The 27,214-nt window shown below is 46.3% G+C and overlaps 1 protein-coding gene across 1 annotated transcript in view; it reads left to right on the top strand.

Moving 5' to 3' along the window:
• Window positions 1–272: 272 nt before the first annotated feature.
• The window catches only part of LOC142586844 (uncharacterized), a 76,505-nt gene continuing 49,563 nt past the window's right edge, over window positions 273–27,214 (top strand). The window contains exons 1-4 of the mRNA XM_075697715.1: window positions 273–436; window positions 7,830–8,036; window positions 23,431–23,620; window positions 26,921–26,961. Of these exons, the coding sequence (XP_075553830.1) occupies window positions 382–436; window positions 7,830–8,036; window positions 23,431–23,620; window positions 26,921–26,961 (493 nt within the window). The 5' untranslated portion in view covers window positions 273–381. The remainder of the gene's footprint in view (window positions 437–7,829; window positions 8,037–23,430; window positions 23,621–26,920; window positions 26,962–27,214) is intronic.

The following is a 27,214-nucleotide window of genomic DNA, read 5'->3' on the forward strand; positions in this document are numbered from 1 at the left end:
GCCGTCACTTAGCCCTACGCAGGTCATTTGCCTCAAGAACATAAATACATATTTTTACTACATGTATTCTGAGCATGTCAACTATTCAAGCACATGCATAAAAGTTGCGGAATAAAATATTATTATTATTATTCATTATTGTTATGCTTCAACTCTCGATTTTTTGTTATCATTGTACGAGTGTGACCTCGCGCGTCACAGCTGTTTTCATTCGCATTGCATTCCAGACGGCATACTGTGCGACCTATAATATAAGTAAGCAGGGAGACCGATTCATCTCGATAGAGCTTGGGGACTTCTAACAGAGGCTGTCCGTGAGCCATCGTTCATAGGCCTCGTCACACAAGCGTTAAAACCCAGGTCCCTGACAAACCTGATGAAATGCACCGTCGAACTATACTTTTCCTGACTGTACTAATGGCCACTGGTACACCTGGTAAGGGCGACACTTCTGTATTGTCGTGTCCGTAGACTCATGGAAGCAAAGAAAAGTTCAGCAAAACTATTACGCGCAAGCCGTTTCAAGCATTCCGCGTAATATAGGCGAACCAACTGTAAATGTTTGGCACTAGGCGAGCTCTCACCAGCAGAAAAGCCACAGAAATTCTAATAATTGTCTAGTAATGCGTAGGCATCGATTAGCTCGGCTATAATTTCGATTTCGCTAGGTTTTGCTTACATAGTTTTCCAAGAGTATGCGCGCATATTCATGACCTTTCCAGTACCAAATAATGCTTAGGCGTTAGTAAACCATTTTCAGATTTACTCGCCGCATCCGGGCCATTCAATCCAATCGTACGAATTGTGTTGGAACGCGGGGCTCAAGCGCGGCCCGACTGAGTAGAGCGGTCGAAAGGGAGCACCAGCTGCCGCATTAGCGCTCGAAGGGTTACGTGAGCGGAGAATGCATCGCCGCGATGCCTTACCACTGTCGCTGTGTCGCTGCAGCCTGCGTTCTGACTGCGCCTCGGTAATGTCCAATGAAAACACGCCAAGCCTCTCAAGAAACTCGCTCGCGAACGAACTTGTTCACTTCCACGTTGGGCCAGCCCAAACTCTCAAGTTGGCTTAAATTCCAAGTTTGCCCAATACCACATTTGAAGTTAGGAGCACCAGATTTCAAGTAGGCCCACCCCGAAATTGAACTTGGCAAACCCCAAAATGTCAGTTGGGCCATCCCACACTACAGACTTCAAGTTGACCCAGCCTCGAATTTAACTTCGCCGGCATGAAAATTTCAAGTTGACCCAACCCCAAATTTCACTATTTCGTAATGACAAAACTCAACATTTCTTTCGCAGCAAAGACACATGGTGCCTCTCAGACCATGAACCCAAGTTATTAAGCATGAAATTCTTTTAGCTCCCGTCGATGGCGACCTTCAAGTGACGTTGAGCGAAAGGCGAGAGACGTTATGCCGGCACTTAAACAAGAACATCCCGGCAAGTTGCGAAAGCAAAACGAGATCATCCGAGCCAGCAGTGAAAACTGATGAAAATGTGGTCTTAGGCCCCATACTCTATGTACACGGGTGTATTACGTATGCTTGTTACTGCTCAAACAGGTTACAAAAAATATCGCTTCCGAGCTTTTCCTAATGCTCACAATATCACTCAAGCTGCAACTTCTACTACGCTAAAGTTTATTTGTTTTTTCGGTTAGTGACATTCAAATGGCAGATAAAGGGCGCCATACACGCTGATTGGCGCCTCCTTCGGACGGTTTTCTTCTCCTAGCTGCGCATTGCGCCCTGTCTCCCTGGCGTCTTTGTGTGCCTGTCGTGCAGCTTTCAGCCAGTTTGATTGTTCTAGCTTGGCAGCATGCAGATAAACCAGTGCACAGTATGGCGTGGTGCAGTGTGGTGCTGTTTGGTGTGTCGGGTGTGCCGTTGGGAACATGCATTACACCCAGCTTAAGATTTTGATTAGTATCGCGTCGAACCAATCTGCTTTGCCGGTTGCCATTTTATGCATACATCTACTCTCGATTACGGGAGATCAAGCAACTTATTACGTGAATAATGAAAGGCATGCAACATTACATTTGCTGTTTGCTTAGTTTAGAAGGCAGCGAAGTTGGCTAGGGTTCCTCGCCAGCGCATGATTCACATTCACTCGTGAAAGCTAGGCATGCCTTTTTTCAAAGCCAACCTTAGTATCAAAGCTCTTATATTGTTTCCAAATTTCTGCTTCAAATAAAGGCGTGGCTGTCGCGTGATGAGCAAACTGAGGGCCTACTTCTTTTACAATAAATTTGTCCTGCGCGTTAACCTTCTCTCTACTGGCTGCACCAGAGCTTAATGAGAGTGATTCTTTACTCTGTTGTATGGGTCCTTCAAAGAGCACCTCACATCGCCCACTCTCACGAGCTCATTACACCAAAAAAGTCAGTTTTTTCGCTCTGCACCCTATTAACCATCACGCATGCCAGGCCGTACTATTTTCTATTTTTGTGGGCACAGTGATTGCGCATCACCGGTGGGCTAGGACGGCAGAAGTTCTAACTGTAAAAGAACGTGCTACGTCATTTTTCCGGCTATTTGCCAGGATACTTGGTCTGTTTCCCTCAGAAGCTGTAACCCACAGCATGAAAAGTCACCGCACCATGCCTACGCAATATGGTGAACTTGCAGAACACCACAATCGTTACCGCTCATCACATCTAAACAGACTTGTACGCGTTACAAAAAAAAAGAAGCAGCCAATTACGATTAAAATAACCTTTTTGACAAATTTTATTCATTACTCTTACCAATTAATGTTCCACAAAAGCAACTTATCCATCAATAAAAAGTTATGTATTACTTGAACCTATCTATTTTACGTACATTTCTTAGCATGCTTTGGGAGCGGGCTAGTTGGACATTCATGAGTATAGCAAAAATTTCATTGGAACGGCATTTTGCAACTATGCATTAAATAGAACGAGATTGCTTGGATTTTTCAGTGCGCTCTCTGAAACACATCACACTTTGTTTACCTTCACAAAACAACCCGCCGTCCTTGCTTAGCGGTGTTATGTTTCGCCTTCGACGTGTGGTATAGACGGCGCGGATGCAACGGACGCCGGGGCTTCGTTCACAGCGGCGGACATTTTGGCCAGTTCAGCGCTGCCGCAACGCTTCCTGCCAAGCGCGTCCAGGCATGTTTCAATGCCACGTGTCTTCGTGTGTGTGTGTGTGAGTATGTGTGCATGTTGGTGCCCACGCTTGTGAAAGCGCGGCAGCCGGGGAGAGGAGCTCCCCAATTGTGAAGCGAGGAGATCTGAGCGGCGCCGGCCCGGCGGATGCGTCACTTCTTGTCTCAACGTGTCCGTACGCCGCCGTTACGTGCGCCTCATCCGAGCCGTATCTTCTTGCCCTCAACTCCAAGAGTATAAAAGCAGCTGCTCCGGACTCCAAGAGGGAGGCTTCGAATTCTTCCGTCGAGTAACGTGCTCTCCCGTCTCTCCACTTCGGTCGACCTGACCGGCCGCTCTTTTGCGGTGATATAATAAACAAGTTGTTCTGTTAGCAGTCGACTCATCCTTTGCCAGGACCTTCGGATGCTTCCAGCTGTGCCCCAGGCCGCCAGGCCAACGCTACCCTTGGGGCTTGCGACCCATTTGCAACAGCGGCTATGCTGCTGGATGCTAAGCACGAGGTCGCGGAATCGGGGGCGAAATTCGAAAACACCCGTGCATTCAGATTTAAGTCCACGATAAGGAAGCCCAGGTGGGCCAAATTAAAGTGCAGCCTACTACTACGGCGTGCCTCATAATCAAGTCGTGGTTATGGCACGTAAAACCCCATATTTCTTTTGCTAAGCATAGGTTTGCAAAAATTTGTGGCCCAACTTTTTTTTTGTTTTCGTCAGAAGGCATGTGGCAGCGACATTGTAAATTGGATCTGTGTGATCGCTTGTGAGACAGGCTGGGCCTTAACGCGCAAACACCTTGCTCAGAAGGTTAGTCATGGTTAATTGATGCCGCAGCGATACTTGTATAGGTGCTTTATGAAGCGCAGCACTGAATTGTTGATGGGGCTAAGAAGAGCGCTCACAGTAAGGCCTGTGAAAAATTTACAGAATCCATTTACAGAATTCCCTGCATCAACGTCCTAAGTGGCAATCGTGATTGAGCTATACAGTCGCAGTCTCTGTTTATCGGGTATTATCTGGTGGCGCTTCACCCAGTACCCTTGGCTAGACTCTATATCATAAGTGACGTGCAACACTGCCGCAGCTACGTAGTGTAAATACGAGATACCTTAATGTAAATACTATAGTGTAAATAGGAGATGTAGTTCCAGGCTTAATATATCTGGTTACTGGCAGAATTAGAGAGTTTTGTTTTTGCTTGACACATGAAAAGATACAGCGATACGTGAGATATTAAGCCCTTCGCGCATGTACGTCGTATACCTGTGAATTACTGTGGTGGTGGTTGCCGCCAGTAAAATTAATAGCCGCTCTCACCATGATTACGCTGCAACATGGCAGCAGCTCACGTAGCCGAGACCCCACTCGGCATTCCATTTCACGCTTATTGCTGACTCTCGGCCTTAACAGCAAGAAATAAATGGTAAAGTCCATCATGGCTTACTCTCACCTCGCTCTGCAGGCAAATAATTAGGTATGTTTTGTCGTTAATGTTGAGATCAGCTGTTTATTTTAACGCGGCTAGGACTACAGAAACAGCGCCGACCAGCAAAAGTTGTTTGATTTTCATTTAGTAGATGGAGTCACAGCTTAGGGCTGGTGATGCGTGGACGATGCGGAACTGTAAGAAAGCGTAGTTGTACACTATATCCATAATTTGCTGCTCCGCTCTAGTAGGGTACCTGACGACGGTGTCGAGCAAGCGCCATATCGACGCCAAGCAGACGGGACAGCACGTGTGAACATTTATCAGGACGTTCGCTCCTACTAAAACTGAGTGAAGAGCCGGCAGCGAACTGCTCAGAAAGCGTATCGACGAAGCGAAGCCTCGCTTTGGCATTCATGAAAACGCAGCCTATAGTTACGTCATAAAAAACATCTGTTGCCTCATTCCACCAATGGTGGAGGACGTAGCGAAGCGATGCCAAGCAGACATTAAGCAGACGACCTGGCACAGATGAGCAAATCTTAAGGGGCAATCAACATTCCTGTTGGTTAAGGAGCCCGGCATCTTCACCAGTGCTGCAAAGAGCTACTGAGATGGAGTATAGTTAGCCATTTAGACTTATTGTAACAGATACCAGCAAAATTTCAATTCATTCGAAAATGTAGACAAATCTGTAGTGTAATTGAGTATAAAACTGCATATTATACAGCGTTAATATGACTGTGCGTATGATAAAATTGGAAAACTAGATAGGTAAAAGACATACGTGTAATGGCAGAAAAATTCACTGATGATTACGACACTCCCTAATGCGAAATTTGAGTGCAGCTTTATACGTGTTTTTATTTCAGCATATATTGGCTGGCGCGGACAGTCTTTCTGGTGCGGCACCTTCTAGTGAGAGCGAAGTCTGGAGCATCTGCCTCGCTAATCGGTAGATCGCGAGAGGCAGCACTTGGGTGACGCGTGAGTGCGATTCACAGGAGCCGCCTTAGACAGAGCCCCGCTCATGCAGCGCTTCGTTTGCATACAGACGACGCGCACTGTTCTGGTGCCACATCTGAGCCCTCGTGTCCGCACAGCCCGTCTTGAGTGGCACTACGCTTTTCTTCACACGCTTTCGTTCCACCGACCTCCTGGAGCGGCCCTTCGTCGCGGGGAAGTAGTGACACCAGTGTACGCGGTGACAGCTCCCAAGGGAGCGTACCATCGAGCCTTACTCGTAGCCGCTCGCCATCCCCACTTGCAGAAGTAGTGATCGCCGTTACATACTCTGGTACCGCGGAGTGACCTCAGCAGCTGACGCAGCGGACCAGCGTAGCCCTCCCTACCTCACGGAACCGAGGCTCCCCTTCGGAAGCGCAGATGAGAACTCCCACGCGGCTACAAATGCCGCGGCCCATGGAAACTCAGCGCATGCGCACGCCGTGTCCCCTCCACTCGTCCTCAGGTTTCCGCCTCAAGATTCCACTGCAATCTCCTCCTGCGCTATTGCCTTTCTTTCATCTGCCGCTGCGGTCCTAGTTAGCTTTGAATTTGCGGGGCGCTCATTCGCTCATTTACGACGATGCCGTTGCACAACGTCAACGCTCGCCGCAGAAACCGACGCTTAGGAGCTGCGCCTTATAGCTTTCGTTCATACCGGCGAAGCCATACAAAGTACAAAGCACAGAATAATGAACCACCATGTCTTCACGCCTATAAAGACCGCTTAAAAGAGCCTTGAAGAGATGGAAAAACCTATTGTAATAGAAGAGCTCAGAGGTCGCGCTTTTCAGAGAGGCGCGCCACTTAGAAAGCCTACCAAGTTCAAGCGATCGAGCCTTAGGTGCGATTGCGCTGATTGTTGGAAAAGGTAACCTATGTGAATGTTCTCCTCCCTTTGGACACTTTATTTACTGCATCTAACTATAAAAGCTAAAGGTTGAGACGCCTGCTATAGCCTGCTTCGTCAGAAGTGTAACTGGTTACATGGGATAGGTAATGAAAAATGTTATTGAATTAGAGTAAGCGTTGTCGAACAAACAAAATAATCTTTAAGTTATGAGATTGCCGAAATCATTTATTGATTACATCTAGTTAATTACATATAATTCAGTACGTAAAACTCTGCATTCAAATGAAGGTTCATTTTCAGTAATCGTATATGCGTGATTACCGATAGCAACCACTGAAACTCATCCAGTTGTTTATTCCAATCGCCCTCCGACGATTACTGAGCTCTCAGCTATCAGCTATCAGCTGTTTCCTTTTGCCAAAAAGTGCAATAAGCTTGAATAATTGTTTGGTTTTGTAGTGTGACTTCGCCTGTTGTCCTCGTAAAGAAACGCAACTCCTGGATGGTTGACGTTGACTACCCTACATCTTCACCAGAACCTTGCGATGCCACGCATGTAGGATTTTTATACTACAGGCACGGACAGCTGATATCTCAAAACATGGCAACGGATTTAGCAGCAACCGCAAAATTTCCCCCTCGACTTCTCTGGTCTACTATCCTGCATGGTCTTATTAGTCGCGACGATTTTTCATCATCAATATGCAGAACATGTGCGATTACCGACCCAAGGTACTTCCAGTGGTTGGAAAGTTTGTGTCAATAAAGTAAATTTAAAAAGTATGTTAGTTGATATATCGCTTGTATTTGAAAGACAAAAACTCATATTGTATTCGATCCTTACAAAGAGTAACTCCTGGCATTAAATTATATGCTTTCTTCGTACCAGCACTTAGCGCCGTGGTAGAAGTGTTTAATTTGCGCGGTCGCGGGATATTTACAATTTAGGCACGCCGCTTGGGAGACTCAGCTAATCCAGCATAGCACTAGCACCACGGGAAACACCATAATGGCCTTGGATGGAGTGATATAAGTGTCATCGCGTACTATGGCACACAATCATGAATAACGCACAGTCCGGAGAAAGCAGCGCCTTACGACGCAACTTCGTCACTGCTGACACGCAGCTAGAAACATGTGAGCAGCATAATATTCCTGCTTTCATCGCCAGCTGATGATTTTTGCAAGTAAGATTTATTCGTTGAAAATACCTTGGTGACATTCTTGTGCAGGTCAGCGCGTTTCTTACATCTTACATGGCCATCTTCGTTTACTACTGCAAAATGTTCGTACCTGAAGTTTCAATGAATTCTCAGTGATCTTGCAATATAAGTGGACGCTGTTTTATTATCTGGTATGAGAAGGAAAGTTTTTTGACGCAATTGTACCTTATCGTTCGTTTTCACAGGCTTAGGAAAACAAAACAAGCAGTGGTTCGTGAACAGGGAATGTGAAGAACCAATTATGGAGAGTGAAACCCACTGCGGCTCACTAAGGGTGCACAGATATTTCTTCAATAGAACATCGAGAAAGTGCGAGGCTTTCCATTGGAATGGTTGTATGTATGATGGCGTCTATGATATGCGCGTAAAGTGCGCTGTCAATTGCCACATGGGTAAGTTCGTATGTGCTTACTAGTATCGCGTGTGTCGACGTTGTTACCTGCATAACGGCACTCCTCTGACATGAACCAATCTGCTACCCATCCTGGTGACGTAGTTGTTTTGGCACTGCGCTGGTAAGCGCGACGGCGCGCGATCAAATCTGGGCCGCGGCGGCCGTATTTCTATTGGGGCGGAATGCAGCAACACATGTCTACTGCGCATTTGTTTGACGGTAAAGAACGCCACATGGTCAAAATTATTCCAGAGTCCCCCACTGCGGCGTGATTCATAATCCTACTGTGGTGTTGTCGTTTAAAACCTCAGATTTTATATTTTATTTACCAATTCGCACTCTACATGATAAGGACGCGCATTACATTTAATTTCAGGCCCATTAACATAACGGGTGAAGCAAACAGTTTCTTCTAGTATCTCCGAATACGGAATACTGTTCCTTGTTTAGAGAACTCAATAGTTGCGTAGCGGGCAAAATCCAAAATCTTATTTGCCTGAAAGATCTGACTAGGACAACCTATGTTTAGCAGAGAGAGAAAACAAGGAGAGGAAAGGCAAAGAGATCAACCAGACGAGAGTCTGGTTTCAATGGTTAGCAGATTTGAAAGAAATCGGTAAAGGTATGCGGTTATACTTAAGTTCAAACATGAACATGACGCTTTTTTGCTACTCCGTTATTATTTGAGTAGATGTATCAGTCTTTCAATCTGCCGAACAGTTGTTGAACATAAGCTAAAACCATTGTGACTTGAGTCTACATAGAAAAAACCAGATGAAGGAGGTGACCTTTTCAAGCAATGCTGCGGCCGAAGACGTGGTTTCTGTGAAGGGGCACCAGTTCCTAAGCGAATATCTAGGCTAACAAAATTCTACTGAGTATTTTCCAATTCTTCTATGCCTTCAACCAGTCTACAAGTTTGTTGTCTTTCTTCATTGGACCATTTTTAGTGACTTAAATTGTGTAAAGCCTGAAGTACGTAATGAACCCCACTCACATTAAAATGGACAAAACACCAACTCAACGTGGGCCATAAGCTTAAACGAAAATACCTACAAAATCTCAGGTGTGAATGTACGTGCAGCACTTGTGTATGTACGCATGCAACGTGTGGATGAACGCCCTTTCTTGTCCAGAAGCATATGCAGCCCTCCAAGTTTTTAATGATCTCTCAGGAGCGTCGACCGTTAGCGCTGTGTGAAGGATCCACATGCGAATGTAGTGAGAACATGCGGCGCAGAGCATCCTCCTCTCCCAGCGTCCTCGGCTAGGCCATTTCACTGGGCTCATTGTAGGGTCCGCTAGTTTCCTTCCAAAGCAAACTAAATAACCCACGAGAACGTTTTAGGGAAACGCCACCTAATTGCCATTTGCTCTATTTGAGCGTCGTATCTGGTAACTGCTCTGTGCAGGCAGCGGGTAGAATAAGCGATTGCAAGAGATAGACAAAGGTGATAAGCAGCAGTGACCATGCCGTGCTGAATGGAATAACATTGAAGATGGTTTTCGAACAGGACATGCCGCGCGCGTCCGCCTACTCCCAGTGCTTTCGCAGATGCGCTACTTGAGAAGGCGCCCACTGCAGTATCGGATCACACTCGCGAGAGATTATTAAAATTCTGGAGAGCTGTGCTTAGGAGTTACCGGAATCAATGCACTCTCATACTTGTTCAGGCGATTTTCTTTTTTAAGGGAATTTTTCTTTGTCTCTTCGTTCCCCTTTTCCACTGCTGCGTCGGGGGGTGGTTGAGAGCGCACAGCAGAGGTGCGGGATTTGTGATACGAGGCACAGCGGGCCCATAATTCCATCTCACGCGGCCTGGGGGACGCATGATCACCTTCGACGCCTAAAATCTGCCCTCGTGGCAGTACACCTAACCTGACACGGGAGTAAGAAAATGCTTTGTCAGAAAGCGTTGCTCATTTGGGCTTTTTTCATTAAATGAAATATTGAATGAATGACATGTCTGTTTGTCTTGTGTGCTTAGTGAACTCAAATTTAGCATTGCAAAACTCTGTAAAATTACAGCCAACATAGACATCTCCGACCGCTTACTCAGCGACAATGTTGGCTGGCAAAGGTACATAGAAAGTAACGAGACCGACGATGAACAGCGTCTGTGGCTCGAGTTTTCTAATAGGCGCAGAGCAAGGCAAAACACGACAGGGTGCAAAGGCTGCGACACAACCGCAGTGGGTGCCTATATAAAAACGCAGTGTCACCTTAGCTTTGTACAAGCGCGGTAGCGTTCCTTGAAAGAGTGTCGAGTTTCGTCTTGTACAAGCCAATGCAATCACAATACACCAATCAAATGGTTGGCAGATATGCACACGTGGTTTACGACAAGAGGCACCATCTGCGGCTTGTGTGCGTTGAACTATCGAATGCGACCACTGTTGAAGGCTTGTAGCTAACAAAGAGAAAAGACGACTTCACAATTAAGCATCGCATTGGTACCACGGATCGAACTGAGTGATGAGATCGCTCTGTGAAATAAGGCCAAATTGCGCAGTTGTTTTCATTACACGAACCACAGGGTGCAACTAACCACAAGAAATTGAAACGTCTCAGACATGTCGTTCAATGTTCAAAGTCCACACGCCCAGGACATTGAAGGGGATTGCGTAATGCCGAAAGCAGACATGATCATCTTTTCCGAGACGTGGAGTGCCGACCTACAACCTATTGCCGGTTTCCAAACGACAGTGCTACTGGAAGAGACAGTCTTGTCGGTGCGCTGAAGTGGCCATTTACGAGAACTGTTTGGCCGCCCATCTATCCCTTAGACTGGCAAGGTTGTCTTTACCCGGATACTGCGAAACCAGGTATGTACTGTTTGACGGCATTGCTGACACATGCTTAGTACAACTGAAGTACGCGGACATCGACGTTCCACTGGCAGTTGTGTACATTAGCTTCTCGGCGACGCAAAAAGAAATCAAACACTTCTTTGCTCTTATGTCCACTCTCACCCGGAGCATTGATCCCTGATTGTGACAGCACCAGTGTAAATACGATGCCGTTAGCGTTTGAGGAATCCAAAGCAACGCAGGCTGACAACGTTGACGCAAGAGGTCTTTGTTGTGCGCCTCGTAAGCGGCGACCCCAACACACGATTCATCATCATCATCATCATCATCATCAGCCTGGTTACGCCCACTGCAGGGCAAAGGCCTCTCCCATACTTCTCCAACAACCCCGGCCATGTACTAATTGTGGCCATGCCGTCCCTGCAAACTTCTTAATCTCATCCGCCCACCTAACTTTCTGCCGCCCCCTGCTACGCTTCCCTTCCCTTGGGATCCAGTCCGTAACCCTTAATGACCATCGGTTATCTTCCCTCCTCATTACATGTCCTGCCCATGCCCATTTCTTTTTCTTGATTTCAACTAAGATGTCATTAACTCGCGTTTGTTCCCTCACCCAATCTGCTCTTTTCTTATCCCTTAACGTTACACCTATCATTCTTCTTTCCATAGCTCGTTGTGTCGTCCTCAATTTGAGTAGAACCCTTTTAGTAAGCCTCCAGGTTTCTGCCCCGTAGGTGAGTACTGGTAAGACACAGCTATTATATACTTTTCTGTTGAGGGATAATGGCAACCTGCTGTTCATGATTTGGGAATGCCTGCCAAACGCACCCCAGCCCATTCTTATTCTTCTGATTATTTCCGTCTCATGATCCGGATCCGCCGTCACTACCTGCCCTAAGTAGATGTATTCCCTTACGACTTCCAGTGCCTCGCTGCCTATTGTAAATTGCTGTTCTCTCCCGAGACTGTTAAGCATTACTTTAGTTTTCTGCAGATTAATTTTTAGACCCACTCTTCTGCTTTGCCTCTCCAGGTCAGGGAGCATGCATTGCAATTGGTCCCCTGAGTTACTAAGCAAGGCAATATCATCAGCGAATCGCAAGTTACTAAGGTATTCTCCATTAACTTTTATGCCCAATTCTTCCCAATCCAGGTCTCTGAATACCTCCTGTAAACACGCTGTGAATACCATTGGAGATATCGTATCTCCCTGCCTGACGCCTTTCTTTATTGGGATTTTGTTGCTTGCTTTATGGAGGACTACGGTGGCTGTGGAGCCGCTATAGATATCTTCCAGTATTTTTACATATGGCTCATCTACACCCTGATTCCGTAATGCCTCCATGACTGCTGAGGTTTCGACTGAATCAAACGCTTTCTCGTAATCAATGAAAGCTATATATAAGGGTTGGTTATATTCTGCACATTTCTCTATCACTTGATTGATAGTGTGAATATGGTCTATTGTTGAGTAGCCTTTACGGAATCCTGCCTGGTCCTTTGGTTGACAGAAGTCTAAGGTGTTCCTGATTCTATTTGCAATTACCTTAGTAAATACTTTGTAAGCAACGGACAGTAAGCTGATCGGTCTATAATTTTTCAAGTCTTTGGCGTCCCCTTTCTTATGGATTAGGATTATGTTAGCGTTCTTCCAAGATTCCGGTACGCTCGAGGTCATGAGGCATTGCGTATACAGGGTGGCCAGTTTCTCTAGAACAATCTCTCCACCATCCTTCAACAAATCTTCTGTTACCTGATCCTCCCCAGCTGCCTTCCCCCTTTGCATATCTCCTAAGGCTTTCTTTACTTCTTCCGGCGTTACCTTCGGGATTTCGAATTCCTCTAGACTATTTTCTCTTCCATTATCGTCGTGGATGCCACTGGTACTGTATAAATCTCTATAGAACTCCTCAGCCACTTGAACTATCTCATCCATATTAGAAATGATATTGCCGGCTTTGTCTCTTAACGCATACATCTGATTCTTGCCAATTCCTAGTTTCTTCTTCACTGTTTTTAGGCTTCCTCCGTTCCTGAGAGCATGTTCAATTCTATCCATATTATACTTCCTTATGTCAGCTGTCTTACGCTTGTTGATTAACTTCGAAAGTTCTGCAAGTTCTATTCTAGCTGTAGGGTTAGATGCTTTCATACATTGGCGTTTCTTGATCAGATCTTTCGTCTCCTGCGATAGTTTGCTGGTATCCTGCCTAACGGAGTTACCACCGACTTCCATTGCGCACTCCTTAATGATGCCCACAAGATTGTCGTTTATTGCTTCAACACTAAGGTCCTCTTCCTGAGTTAAAGCTGAATACCTGATCTGTAGCTTGATCTGGAATTCCTCTATTTTCCCTCTTACCGCTAACTCATTGATCGACTTCTTATGTACCATTTTCTTCCGTTCCCTCCTCAGGTCTAGGCTAATTCGAGTTCTTACCATCCTGTGGTCACTGCAGCGCACCTTGCCGAGCACGTCCACATCTTGTATGATGCCAGGGTTAGCGCAGAGTATGAAGTCTATTTCATTTCTAGTCTCGCCGTTCGGGCTCCTCCACGTCCACTTTCGGCTATCCCGCTTGCGGAAGAAGGTATTCATTATCCTCATATTATTCTGTTCCGCAAACTCTACTAATAACTCTCCCCTGCTATTCCTAGTGCCTATGCCATATTCACCCACTGCCTTGTCTCCAGCCTGCTTCTTGCCTACCTTGGCATTAAAGTCGCCCATTAGTATAGTGTATTTAGTTTTCACTCTGCCCATCGCCGATTCCACGTCTTCATAGAAGCTTTCGACTTCCTGGTCATCATGACTGGATGTAGGGGCGTAGACCTGTACAATCTTCATTTTGTACCTCTTATTAAGTTTCACAACAAGACCTGCCACCCTCTCGTTAATGCTATAGAATTCCTGTATGTTACCAGCTATATTCTTATTAACCAGGAATCCGACTCCTAGTTCTCTTCTCTCCGCTAAGCCGCGGTAGCACAGGACGTGCCCGCTATTTAGCACTGTATATGCTTCTTTTGGCCTCCTAACCTCACTGAGCCCTATTATATCCCATTTACTGCCCTCTAATTCCTCCAATAGCACTGCTAGACTCGCCTCACTAGATAACGTTCTAGCGTTAAACGTTGCCAGGTTCATATTCCAATGGCGGCCTGTCCGGAGCCAGTGATTCTTAGCACCCTCTGCTGCGTCGCAGGTCTGACCGCCGCCGTGGTCAGTTGCTTCGCAGCTGCTGGGGACTGAGGGCCGGGGTTTGATCGTTGTGTTCATAGGAGGTTGTGGCCAAGTACTGCACCAGGGTGGCCAATCCTGCTCTGGTGAGGGAGTGCGTTACCGGTTCTGGTCACCGGGATCAGGCCACACTCCAGGCCTGTTTGTGCAATTTTATCAACACGCGGATTTTTTTTTAATCTGGTGGAAAATTGCCGGCACCGGGATTCGAACCACGGACCTCTTGCACGCGAGGCGGGTGTTCTACCTCTACGCCACCGCTGCACCTACCACACGATTACCAGTTTCGAAAACAGGGGTGCAACCAATCATGTTCTGGCAAGACGAATTCATGCGGTCAAAATCCAGCTCACCGTTTAGTACTTTTTCGTTCACGCGCTCTTCCTTGCCATTCTACCGGTGGCGCAGTGTCAGGACGACACTACACAAGAGGCCGCTTAGCATACGAACACTTCTGCCGCGATGTGATGCGCCGTATGAGCCAATGACAGTCCTAGCCTTCTGGGTGGCTACGAACAATGGCTCACAACAATGCTTCCAGGAAACACATATGTCTTTGTTCTCTGTAGTACGTGGGCAAGCACAAGTTCTTCACGCGTGGTAGTATTTCACATTACATCAGAACTGTCGAATGGCGTCCACATCACCATCAAATACGGTCAATGAACGCAAACAGCATAGAAAGCTTCGCTCACACCGATTCCCAGAGTGCGTGGGATCTGCATACATTTTTATGATCTTCGACGCTGATTAGCTCAGCGGTATGAGTATTTTATTTCGTTGTTTGTATTCCTGCGGCCAATGCTCGGTTGCTGTTGATTCCTTGGTGCTATTCGTTTGTAACACGAAATCAATATATCTCCCTAGAGGCAGGAAAAGTGGCGTCGTGGCCAACGAATGTTAACAAGGATCATTATCATCAATGACTTAATCAGCTTATTCTGTCCCATTAGTAGTAATAAAAACTAACGTTAGAACAAGTTAGTGATATGACCTAAGGTGGGGTAAACTGAATTAAAGTGAAGTGAAGGTGAATTAAGGTGAATTAAAGTGAATTAATATTAGTACAAATACCAAGGTCGAATAAGGTGGATTAAAGTAGATGAAGGTGGATTAGGGTAGAGTTGTGAAGGACACGTGACAAGGTATGACGGCCCGTATAATGGACGTAACTAATAATTTATAGAAATCATAATACTATCGCGTTCAAACCACGTAAGCCTACTCAAGCGACTGTCAATTTTTTTCGTAGTTGTCTCTTTAAAACCTTATTTTGAGGTTAAGCTTCTTACTACCTAATTGTTTTTCACTCCGGTGTTCGTTTATTTGGAACAATTTTTTTTAAATACTGAGAACAACTTACGCTTTCACTTTTATTGAACCGCCTATTAGTGATGCGAAAGCGACAAATGTCCCATAGAGCAGGAAAGCCGGCGTCGATCGTCTGTAGCAGCGAAGCGGCACTTAAACACTCATTGGCACAGGCTGCGACGCCACGCCACGAGAGCGCCTAGGTGTAGTTTATACTGGCTGTGAAGGCACCCCCGTCACGAGCTACACCTCGACGGAGCAGAACGGGAGAAAAAAAACACCTTCTGCCGCACTATTGCGCCAGGCAGTAGCGTGCTCGGTGTTGCGTCAGGGAAGACGGCATCGCCGCGTCGGTGGCATGCGGCGTTGACACCGCACGATGCTGCTCCTTGCTGCCACGTACTGCTATGGTGCATTACTCACAGAGCAAAACTCCAAAGACCGCATTGCGCCGTTCAACTGGACATTACTTATTTCGCATTCACATCTCATAAGGAGAACACAGGCGGCACTTCCAACTGATTTATTTTGGGCTGTGACCCAAGAATATATATATACATACACGCATGCGCTGGCTGTTCACAGATCTACGTTACCCAGCGGTCAAACAATCTAGTTTCTGATTTATAGACCACGATAGATGTATCACTAATGCAATTTGTTCCTTTCTTTTTTATATAGTAGGCTTCCATCAGCTCACGTGCTGTTTGAAATTTACTTCTGACAAGAATCCTAATCTCAGAAAACCGTGGTTTGCACATGCAGGCCTTGCAGTGCCTCATAAGGAGTGCTTAGGTGTCCTCGGATTTTTGTTTTGTTCATGTTGGCGCTGTTACATAGACAACCTGAGGTTCTTTCCAAGGACCTTCTTGTTATGAATAAAAATGCGCAAGTAGAACTGTTTTTGAAAGGAATAGTTTTTGACAAGTGACGTGTCCACTGGTATATACACCAGAACACCGTGAATTGAAAGCGCGCCGCCTTATTGATGAGCGCCGGTCGCGCCATCTATCCCAAGCGCCGCGAAGTAGCAGGCCTGGGATGCCACGCCGGGAGATGCGACCCGGCGCGAAAGCAAAACTTGGGCTTTTTAGCTGGGCGGAAGGCGTGTGTCGCCCTTTTTCTAACCTGTCATTTTCGCTGTCTCGATTCAATCAAACTTCAATACCTCATGCAAGTCCGCAATGGCCACACTGAGTGCTGTGCAGACTGCAGAAGCGAATACATCGGATAAGTACGCTATTACGTTTGTACAAACCACGCGCTATATGTTAGAACACGTGTGAGCTTTTTGGCACGTAACCGGTGAAGGATTTTACAGAACTGTGTTGGTGCCATATATTATTAAAGCACGCAGAACATTGTCCCCTGCACTTTCAGTTTGGTGTTGTTTGTCATGGTCACTACTGGGTTGGCCGCGTTTGTCAACCAACTGGCGAGGTCGTTTGCTGCCTGATTAGCAGACGCCTGCCCTTGACCACCTGCACATTGAAAACAAAATAGATGTTATAGTAAGAAGGGCTGTAGTTCATTCCCATGCCATCACTATTGCGAAGATATAAAGTCCTCTCAAAATGCAATAGAAAATACACCAGACCAATTGTATCGTGCAACCACTTAAGAGTACAACATTCAGAATACAAGCCTACAGCACTCGAACAAGCAGCATATGATGCTAAACCGACACTCATTGGAAAATGAGGAACTACAGTAGTTATAATATTCAACTACATGTGCAGTCAAAGCCCGTATAACAGGGCGAGCATGACAGATGCAGGTGTTGTACAGTTGCACAAACCATGACAGCGCACATAAAATTACCATCCCTACTTAAAGCTGCATCATCAGGGACCCCTTTGGTACAAGACAACAACCGCACCTGCATTCCAAAAAATTTGCCCCACGAACTGCAGCTACCTGGTATCAGATCTGTTTCGCTTGTGCGAGGCCATATCGGATTGTTGGCGCTCCCTTAGAAAAGAAAAGAGTAAAAAAAAAACTGGTGAGAACGAGCAAAATTTTGTTAGAATATACAACAATAATTAAGCACCTTATTTTCCTCGCCATATGAACGGGAAAATTTTGCGCTTTGCCCCGTATAACAGCCCGCACGAAGTTTAGAGCTGAGGAGGCTCAAATGAATTCGTTACGAATGATACCTGCAACACCAGCTCGTAAAGACAGGCGCGCTGCAAGAACGCCTTCGGCGACGAGCAGTCGTCGTTTACGTTTTTGTGGACGCATGCTACGTGACGAGCAGACTTCGGTTTACTTTCATTAGCAATAACGCTCACCAGCAGGGCAACATACTATTGCCTACAACTTGTCGTTCACGCTTAATGGTCATGCCGTGAACCAGCTACAAGTATCGCTAACCACAAACTCAACTGTTCCGCTTAACCGTCGGGAGCTCTGCCTGAATGAAAACAAGAAAAGACTCGCCTTCTTCTTAGAGCCAAGGCGAAGCAACGGCGCGGGATTCTGCTCTGTAGACTTGTCCAGAAAGTGCTCGGAGCAAACCTGCGTGTTACACATATTACGTTCGTAGGGCGCAAAGTTGAACGTGGCACCAAAATATACAGAGATCGAATACTCACTCGTGCATTCTCACTGGGTTGGCAGTTCTTCCTATTCACTGCAGCTATCCACCGGTAGCGCAGTTTGTCATTCTTCATTGCGGATAGAAATCGGTGCAGGCTGAAAACACCGCACCGGCACGATTCCCTACGTGTATTGTGCTCTTCGCAAACAGCGCTAAACAACCTGCTCCTTTTCCGCTGGTTATTTTGGCGTCCAAACACGACGCAGTAATGCCCAGATGACTTCTTGTACTTTGGATCCGCGTGAACGGGCACATTTCCGCACTTTGGAGTCCTAGAGCTGGCGCTTGCCGTGTCTACTGGTCGCCGGCGAACACACTTTGGCAGCCCAGTACAATATGGCGCTGGTCGGCCGGGCAATCCGGGTGCGAGAGCATGCGTTCGGTTAGTCTGGGTGCGAGGCTAGCGTATTCTGGTCTATAAAAAAAAGAAAAGTCGCATCGCAAATCTAACAGATTGCCCTGTATGCTTGCACAGGCGTTGAAACTGTTGGCTTTCAACGCTTAAGAAATCTGCAAGGCACTTCAAATTCCAGCTCACACATTTTTATTTACCTAATAAATTATGTTATACATATATCCGGAAAGTTACGGCTACAGCTAAAATTCGCTTCGGGTGTTTATATAACTCCTTCCGCAAAAAACACCTGCACGTATAATTAATTACATTAATATATATCCGGAACATCACGGCAAGCAGTCGTACCCGCGGAACGCATATAGGCCCACAATTTCAGGCAGCCCTATCTCTGCAGTCGGCTTAGGAAAGAGGTTAAAAGTTGTGCCTTCCCGCTAAGATAAATTTCGTCTTTGAAACAGGTCACCTGGTAAATAAACTACATTGAAAGTCAGCGATCTGTGCGGGCTCTTACTTGGCTCATCTTATGCGTTGGTTTTCTTAATGTTGTAGTATTATGTTTGACTCGTAGTTTTACATTGCGTGAAGTGATTTTTATTAGCATGTTCGAAGGAACAATCGCACTTTAGTGATCATCGATTGGCCTGCTAAGAAATTCTGTGGGTTATGTTGTCAATGTTGAAATTGTTGAGGCCAATATGATGTTTGTGATGTCACCGATGCAGCAGTATCCGTGGTGTTAAGTGCACTTGTAACCAGTGGGGAACCTGAGGTTTAAGGTATTGGAGGAGACTACCCAGAGAAGTCGGTCCTACACTAATTCATGTGAGCGTCTTGCAGCATCCTTGTGAAATTTGGTGGGTTTCTGTACAAATATTTAGCCCCGAAAGCTTTCGTTCTTGCTACAGTGCCTTAAAATATGCGACTGGGATAAAAGTAGGCAAAGCAAAAGGCAAAATATATTTACGCAGTATATAGAAAGAAAAGCCGAGATGTAGGAAGAACAGCGAAATGAACGCTTTTTTCATCTTCGTCATCATCCCTTTGTTGGCGTCTTCTCCAATATACGGGAATCACTTGTAACATATGACCCCCGCTGATGAGAGCGCTATCTCGGCCATTCGGACAGGGAAGAGTTGTCGGCGAAGTAGGGACTGAGACGAGCGACATGCACGATATCACTAGGTGGTACGGACGAGGACAAGCTGCCGTCCATCGGTGTGATCTCGTACGGGAGTTCATTCAGCTAGCGGAGCAACTTGCGAGACAGAAGTTTTGAAGACAGGCCCACGTTGCGAGACGGAGTCCAAAGACCAAAGAGCCGAAAGAGAATTGAACAGTTCTGTATCTGTCATAGCAGGCTTTTTGAAATATGTGCAAGGCAGATGCGACCCGTGCAACCTAGCGGGTTGTTTGTGACTGAGCGACAGCATCGCGGGCGTACTCTGTAGGAGCGTAGGAAGCTGATGAAAGGAGAGTCTCAAGGGGCGGGGCTTTGAGTGGTAGCCTAACCTCAGATACAATACCTAAAAGCGAGCGGCTTCGTGGCGGGACGATTTGCACGCGAATGTTAAACAAGGCAAAGGGCTGTCCAAATCAGAATTAGCTGCAGAAACATACATAGAGAGCGTCGTGATCAGTGTGCGACTAAGGCTTTCGGTAAGCTGTCTTGTTTTCGGATTGTAGGCTGTGGCTACCATCTGACGTGAAGAACACGAACGAAGAATGTCATCAACGACTTTTGAAAGAAATGAACGACTACGATAGGTCAGCAATGCGGTGGCGCCGTAGAGGACAAGAATACTTTGAAGGAGAAAGTCCGCGACGTCAGTGGCACAGCTTGGCGACAGTGGCCGGGTGACGGCATACCGTCTGTTGTTGTTAGCAGTCACGGCAACCCACTTGTTCCCCGTGAAAGACGTGGAAAATTGTGCGACAAGATCGAGACCCACGCGGTATAATGGGACAGTTGGAATATCGATAGGGTGAAGTGGACCGGCGGGTAAAAAGGCACGGGGCTTCCGCTATGGCAGGATTCACAAATAACAGCGCGCTGGCGTACCCAATGCTAGAAGCGTGGCCAGAAGAACCGACACCACACTCGGTAGTATGTGCGGTAGACTTCGAGATGTCTAGCGCTTAGGGCACCTTGCAGCTGCTGGAGTGCAGTGAACAGGAGAGTCGTCGAAAGTACTAGCAGAAAGTCTGAGTCGTTGGAATCAGTACCCCGTCGGTAGAGAATACTATCAGGGAGCACGAACTGGTAGATTAATGGGCCGGGGTAGTGAGAGCGTACACAGTGGTTTATGAGGCGTAAGTGTGCGTCACTGAGCTTGGCCTCCTGGATATTGAAAAAATCAGAGATGGCAAGGACGCACGTGTCGGAATCATGGGCAGCGGAGTCGGGAGAGGCAGCTGACATTTTGTGCATTCGCGCTAACTTGTAAATGACATCAAATGTGTACTCCTGAAGCTCCAATGCCCTGTGACCAAGTCATCTAGTCGGGGCTTTAAGGAAAGACAAATAGCATATTGTATGTTGGTCTGTCATGACCGAAAACGTGTGGCCTAATAAGCATGGTCGAAATTTTGCGACCGCTGAAACTACAGCGAGACATGCCCACTCAGTGATGGAAAACTTGCGCTCTGAAAAGGAGTCGGCTAGCACATGCGATGACGTGTCCGCGTTGCCTCTGCGCGAAGACAGCGCCGATGTCGTGCCAGCTGGAGTCGGTACGAACTGCAGTAGCCGCGAATGGGTCAGACTCGGCCAAGATCGATGGGGTGATAAGTAAACTACTGAGTGTTCGAAAGGCATCAGCTCTTTCAGAACCTGCTTCAATGTACGGGAATGGCTTGCAATAAGATTATACATCTATTCAGGTATGGCGTACAGGTGTGCTAGGAGGTTCTGAAAGACTACACTGGCGCACGCTCCTCAGTATACTAACTTCACTGGGAGTTGTATGAGCAGGCTGCTCTCGCATTTCCGTCAAAGCTGTAGTAGTTTAGTGCATGCGACTGAAGTGGGCGCCTCTTTGTACTTATTTTCATTCAGCATAACAAGAATATGTATTGATGTGATATTGTGACTGCTTAGACCGCCTAAAAAACAGCAAAAAGACCTTCCGAAGTCTCCACATTCCCAAAGGCTTCCAGTACAATATGCACAATTTATGGGTTTAACGTATTCGCCTGCCTACAATAGCATAAATTCCTGTCCAAAGGATATTCAACGCTGCCAAAAGTGAAAATTATTGGATACAGCGTGAAGTTCCCCACTAGCCTAAGAAACGCATGTCCTGCCTTGGGATGTCTTGGAGTTTCGACATTGCAACACCATTTCCACTGTCGTAGATAATCAATCATTTGAGTACAGTACCATGATAAACACACAGTACAGGAGAATTTTCTAACACGCAATAATTAAGTGATGCCTTCTAAAGATGTGTGTGCATCAGAAAAATAAGTAGGACATACAACGTGTGTCTTACTGTTTGTAAGCACTTGCGTATATCTTTGTATGTGTCTTCGTGAACCGTTTTGCTATATGCATCAGTATAACTGCTGTAGCGACACGCCCATACCTTCACACGCGATGAGGAGCTGCAAGATTGTTTTAGCACTTAAAATACATGGGGCTAAATTGATAAAAACGTATAACAAGGTTGAGTGTTTTATAATGCTTTTAATTGCACTCGATTTATGGCTGCTTCATTTCCTCAAATGCATCGACCGTGAAAACAAAACTGCTGGCAAAGCAGCTTAACAGTTGAACCCGCTGCAAGCACCAAATCGATAAAAAAGCTTACTTTTATCTTTGAATAAAGGAAATCTATGCTTGAGTGCGCTCGTAGTTATAATCAACATTTCGTGAAAATGTTCACAAAACATGACATGTGTTCCACCACATCTGATGATTTCTAATCTTTTCATGACTATCATCACTATTACCTTACGGTATGCATCCCGGTACAAGAGCACGCAGAGCGCCATCGCAAGAAAGCAAGCGGATATGACTCGTGCGCAGCGCTTCCTACCCCCTGTCAAGTTCTCTGCTCCACCGTGGCATAGGAAGCAACACTTCGTCAATCCGCTATCGACCTTCAACGAGCACGCTATGCCATCATGTCAGCAATGCACGCATATGTTAGCTGCACGAGGCATGCCATTAGCGCGGCCTGGCTAGCATGTGCAAAGCTATGAAGAGGCCGAAGTGCTGATGACCCAGCCTTAGCGTTACACTACATATCCTAGATAAGACACTGGGAAATTGCCGCCCATTCAACCCAAGAGCTTCTTGCTTGCACGAGATCGGAAACGGTTATAGTCTTCTGTAATTTGTGGCGCAGTTCACACCTGCGCGAAGAGCCTCCCCAAGAAAGCGTCGCAGCACGCTACAAATATCGCTTTCAGAGATTGCACGGAATGAGTAATTGACAGCCTAGACATTAGGGATACTAAAACGTGTAAAATTGCAACACTGTACTTTGACGCCGATCGGTTCCCACAGGCCCACGACGGATCGGTGGGGGATACACAATGCACTGCGAAGTGCGACTGCATGACATGGACACGATGTGCGAGTCTAGGTTCATGCATCTCAAAGAAAATGCTTCAGACGATTCCATCACCCACTCAAAGCTTTTCTTTACATCGTTGTGGCGGTGAACAGGTCCCACTGAAATGCACCTACGGCCTCTAACACTGCTGCAGTCCTGACTAGCTGGAATGGCGGGCGGCCCTCTCGTTCTTTCAGAGCCAGAATGAACATTGTAAAAGTTAGATTGCGGAACCTCCCTGCTTGCATTATTATTTCGCAGTTTTGCGCAACTTTGACAAAATACCTTTTATGCATATAGATGGTTTCGTTAGGAAGTCTTTCCTCGTCAAGCAATGTACATGAAGTTTAAACACTGCAAGTTTTCTAACAATTTATTGAGTACAGAAAGAACGAACGTTGGTTTATTCTAAATAGAATCGCGCTAATACTATTTGCACTTGAACTTTTCTTAAAACTCTACAACTGTAGCTGTGGCATCTAAACTTATTTCTTTTTCTAATCGTTTTAGAGGAAGAAGCGGGAGTCTGCGCACAACCGCAAGAAGCTTCCGAAGGAAAAAGTGGAGTACCTCCGATAGATCGATTTTCTTATGACCTATCAAAAGAAACTTGTACAAAGTATCAAATTTACAAAACATTGGGTCAAGAGTTGACCGCAAATGCTTTTCCTTCGAGCACGCTGTGTGCAATGCACTGTGGGTAAGTAATGTCTGGTAACTCTTTGCAGAGCATGCTTCCCGTCAATTATAATTTAGCGCAGACATAAGAACTATTCGTCTTTAACTATGTGTACTTTATGTGTGCTATCAGTCATGCTTCATCTGAAGCTACTAGATCGTCAGACGGTTTGTCATTCGGAGTAAAACATATAACGTCCTCTCTGAGAAAAGGTTTTAACTATGGCGGAGACGATCAGTAGAGCGAACTTGTGCTGGCTTATGCAAAATGTTTTACGTCACTCGCCTATCACACGCTCCCACTGACCCGCAGCCGCCAAATGATGAGGATAACGACGCCTCGGAATAATAAGCGCGGAAGACTTCGCTGAGCAGCAACGAGTAGACCCGGAGTTAAAAAGCCTCGTCGAGTATTTGGAAGGGTACACCGACGTTGTCTCAAGGGCATTTAGGCGAGGGTTGCCTTCGTCCTCGCTTCCAAACAAGCTATTCGTAAAGAACTTCTCACCAGTCCGCGCCAACTACATTATTGTTGTCCCCCCAGCGCTGCGTCCAGAACTACTGCACGCCCTACATGACGCTCCGACCGTTGGGCACCTCGGATTCTCCCGGACGCTATCGAGGATACAGGAATAGTATTACTGGCCGCGCCTGACCACATACGTAGCCCGCTATGTCACGACACGCCGAGACTGTCAGGGACAGAAGACACCGCAGTAAAAGCCAGCGCGATTACTACAGCCGATTGCGCCTCCTTGCCGACCATTTCCGCAGATCGGGATGGACTTGTTGAGACCCTTCCCGACGTCAACGACAGGAAATCAGTGTATCGTTGTGGCGGAGAACTACCTCACCCGCTTCGCTGAAAAGAAAGGTGAAATTTAGCCGAAATGGCTAAATTCTTCGTCGAGGACATCCTGCTATGACATAGCGCCCCAGATGTCCTCATCACCGATAGAGGTACGGCCTTTGCAGCAGAGCTGACCGAAGACAACTGCCTAATACCTGCAGACGAATGGTCTCACGGAGCGCCTGAACAAGACCCTGGCCGACAATGCACGTCGACGACGAGCACAAGACGTAGGACGCAGTCCAGCCGTACGTAACCTTCGCTTACAACACGGCGGTTAAAAAAAAACAGATCACGCCGTTCAAGCTGGTTTGCGGCAGGAATCCGACGACCACTCTCAACTCCATTCTGCTGCACGTCTGCGGCGAAGAGAATCTTGACGTCGCCACCTATCTCCAGCGCACCGAAGCCCGACAGCTTGCCCGCCTGCGGATTAAGAACCAGCAGAGGACCGACAGCCGACACTACAACCTTCGACGACGCTACGTCGAGTACCAGTCGAGATTTGCTTTGGATCCCTATACGCCGATGAGGACATACCGAGAAACTTTTACGCCTGAATTTCGGGCCCTACAAGATCACTCGACGCATTGGCGCACTCGACTATGAGGTCGTGCCAGACGGCATTTCGCTATCACAGCGGCGCTGCTCACGATCTGAATAGTCCATGTTGTGCGAATTAAGACCTTCTGCCAGCGGTACTGAAATCTGGGACTTTGGTTAGCAGGGGGGGGGGGAACGTTGGACTTTTTTTGGACTGTGTTACCGTGAGCTTTCTTCGTTTGTTCTTTTGTTACTTCTGTTTAATAAGTGTCATTTTGTGTTTCACTCTCCTGTTTGTAGCATCGGGCGATGCTTTTTAAGAGGCGGTATTGGCAAGTGTATTTGTTTATCTTTATCAAGTGACCACGTTTCACCGCCTAAGAAATGTTGCACAGTGCAGGACGAGCCTACATGTATCGGAAGTTTCTCGAAAGTCAGAGATGGTTCTATCAGCGGTCTGTTCTCACCGAATCTTGCGTAATGTGATTTCATCGTGCGACACGAATGGTGTAGAACTTTCTGGAAGACGCGCGCGCACCAGCGATCACTCTGGAACCTTTGATGACTGATGTCTAAGAGCTCAAGCGCTTGACCGAAGATCATACTTCGAAGATCACCGGCGGTGATCTTCGAAATAAAGTTCAGCCTCTTCTTGTGGGCCGAGGTTCTTCCAATAACAGCTAGTTTCGTCTTTCACGGTATTGCTAGTGTTCTTTACCGCCACTACCACGTGACCATACCAAGTTTGCTAGCATGATCGTCTCGTCCCAGTGGTTGCTAGTGCTCACCCGCTCATACAGTTGAAGCCGATATTCAAAATCAGTGTTGACGGTACCATAATGGGCACCTGGGTAACGCGGTTGTACCAGAATGACGGTGGGCGTCGGTACAGGCGTAGCCGAAGTATCCTCGATTTGAGCTGGCATTGTAGACGCAGCCAGGTGCACTAACTGCGTGTGTCTTGATCTTGAGCCCGCAACCTAATCATAAAATAAAACAGTATACTTAAGGTGAAAAAATTTCACCGCAAATGCCCAGCACAACCTACAAAGAAGAGACGAGAAAAGCACTGGCGTTCTGCTTCTGCTCTATGAGTTGTCCTGGTCATCTGCACATAAATTTTCTACTGTAAATGTTATGGGGTAACAGGAGTAAGAAGTATTTTACAGGATCTTTACAATATCTGTGCCAGCTGAAGAGATGGTAGACAGAGCGCATTGTTAAGAGCGCCATCGTCTCCGAACGTATATAAAATGTGTTCTTCGTCAGCCTGTCACAATATGTACACATTGCCACATACTCAGTTATCCAACTTGGGGTGACGCCTGAGATCAAGCTCTGTTGCCTGAGCACAGGATGACGACGCGCTACCCATTAAACCATGGACTACCCTGTAATCTATTTAGGCGGCCAAATTGTTACATACATACATACATACATACATACATACATACATACATACATACATACATACATACATACATACATACATACATACATACATACATACATACATACATACATACATACATACATACATACATACATACATACATACATACATACATACATACATACATACATACATACATAGCGACCGGAAAGTACCTCAAGAATGGTAAGGGTATAAAATCAGCCAACAGGAATGTCTAACATCCTTAGTTGTAGAGGCAATATCATTGTACCTTACTTTACAGAGGCGTTCAGAATACACATGAAAGGTACGAATTCGGTAAGGACACACTACGTTGTTAGATAAGTGTTCGACTGTATGTCTTGAAGTGCACCTCTTGCAACAATCATTGATTCACCATCCCCAAGCAATTGTTCATGATATATGGGACATGAATATAGGTCTATTACGGTTTATTTTTTAGTAATTTTGTCGTCATCTCACACAGTGTCAACGATCTGTTTCTTCTTTTTCAGTGGATTTACATGGAGAGACACAGAACAAGGGAAAAACCAAAGTATGTGTCTAATAACCACCTTTAATTTCTCCTGCTTGAGCAACCTGGCCTGCTGTATTGTTAAACTAATTATTACTTTAATTATTACCTATTTATTTATTTGAACCCATAAATAACTATGAGCTAGGTAGGCCAAATATTCTAGCGATGAGTTGCGCCGATTTTACAAACGCTTGAAACAGTTTGAAATGGCCGAAGGCAGCACTTAGCAGAAAGAACTGAGTGATCGAAGAAGATGGGATCGATTATAGCA

The sequence above is a fragment of the Dermacentor variabilis genome, chromosome 7 (genome assembly GCF_050947875.1).
Source record: "Dermacentor variabilis isolate Ectoservices chromosome 7, ASM5094787v1, whole genome shotgun sequence".
In the NCBI taxonomy this organism is placed as follows: domain Eukaryota; kingdom Metazoa; phylum Arthropoda; class Arachnida; order Ixodida; family Ixodidae; genus Dermacentor; species Dermacentor variabilis.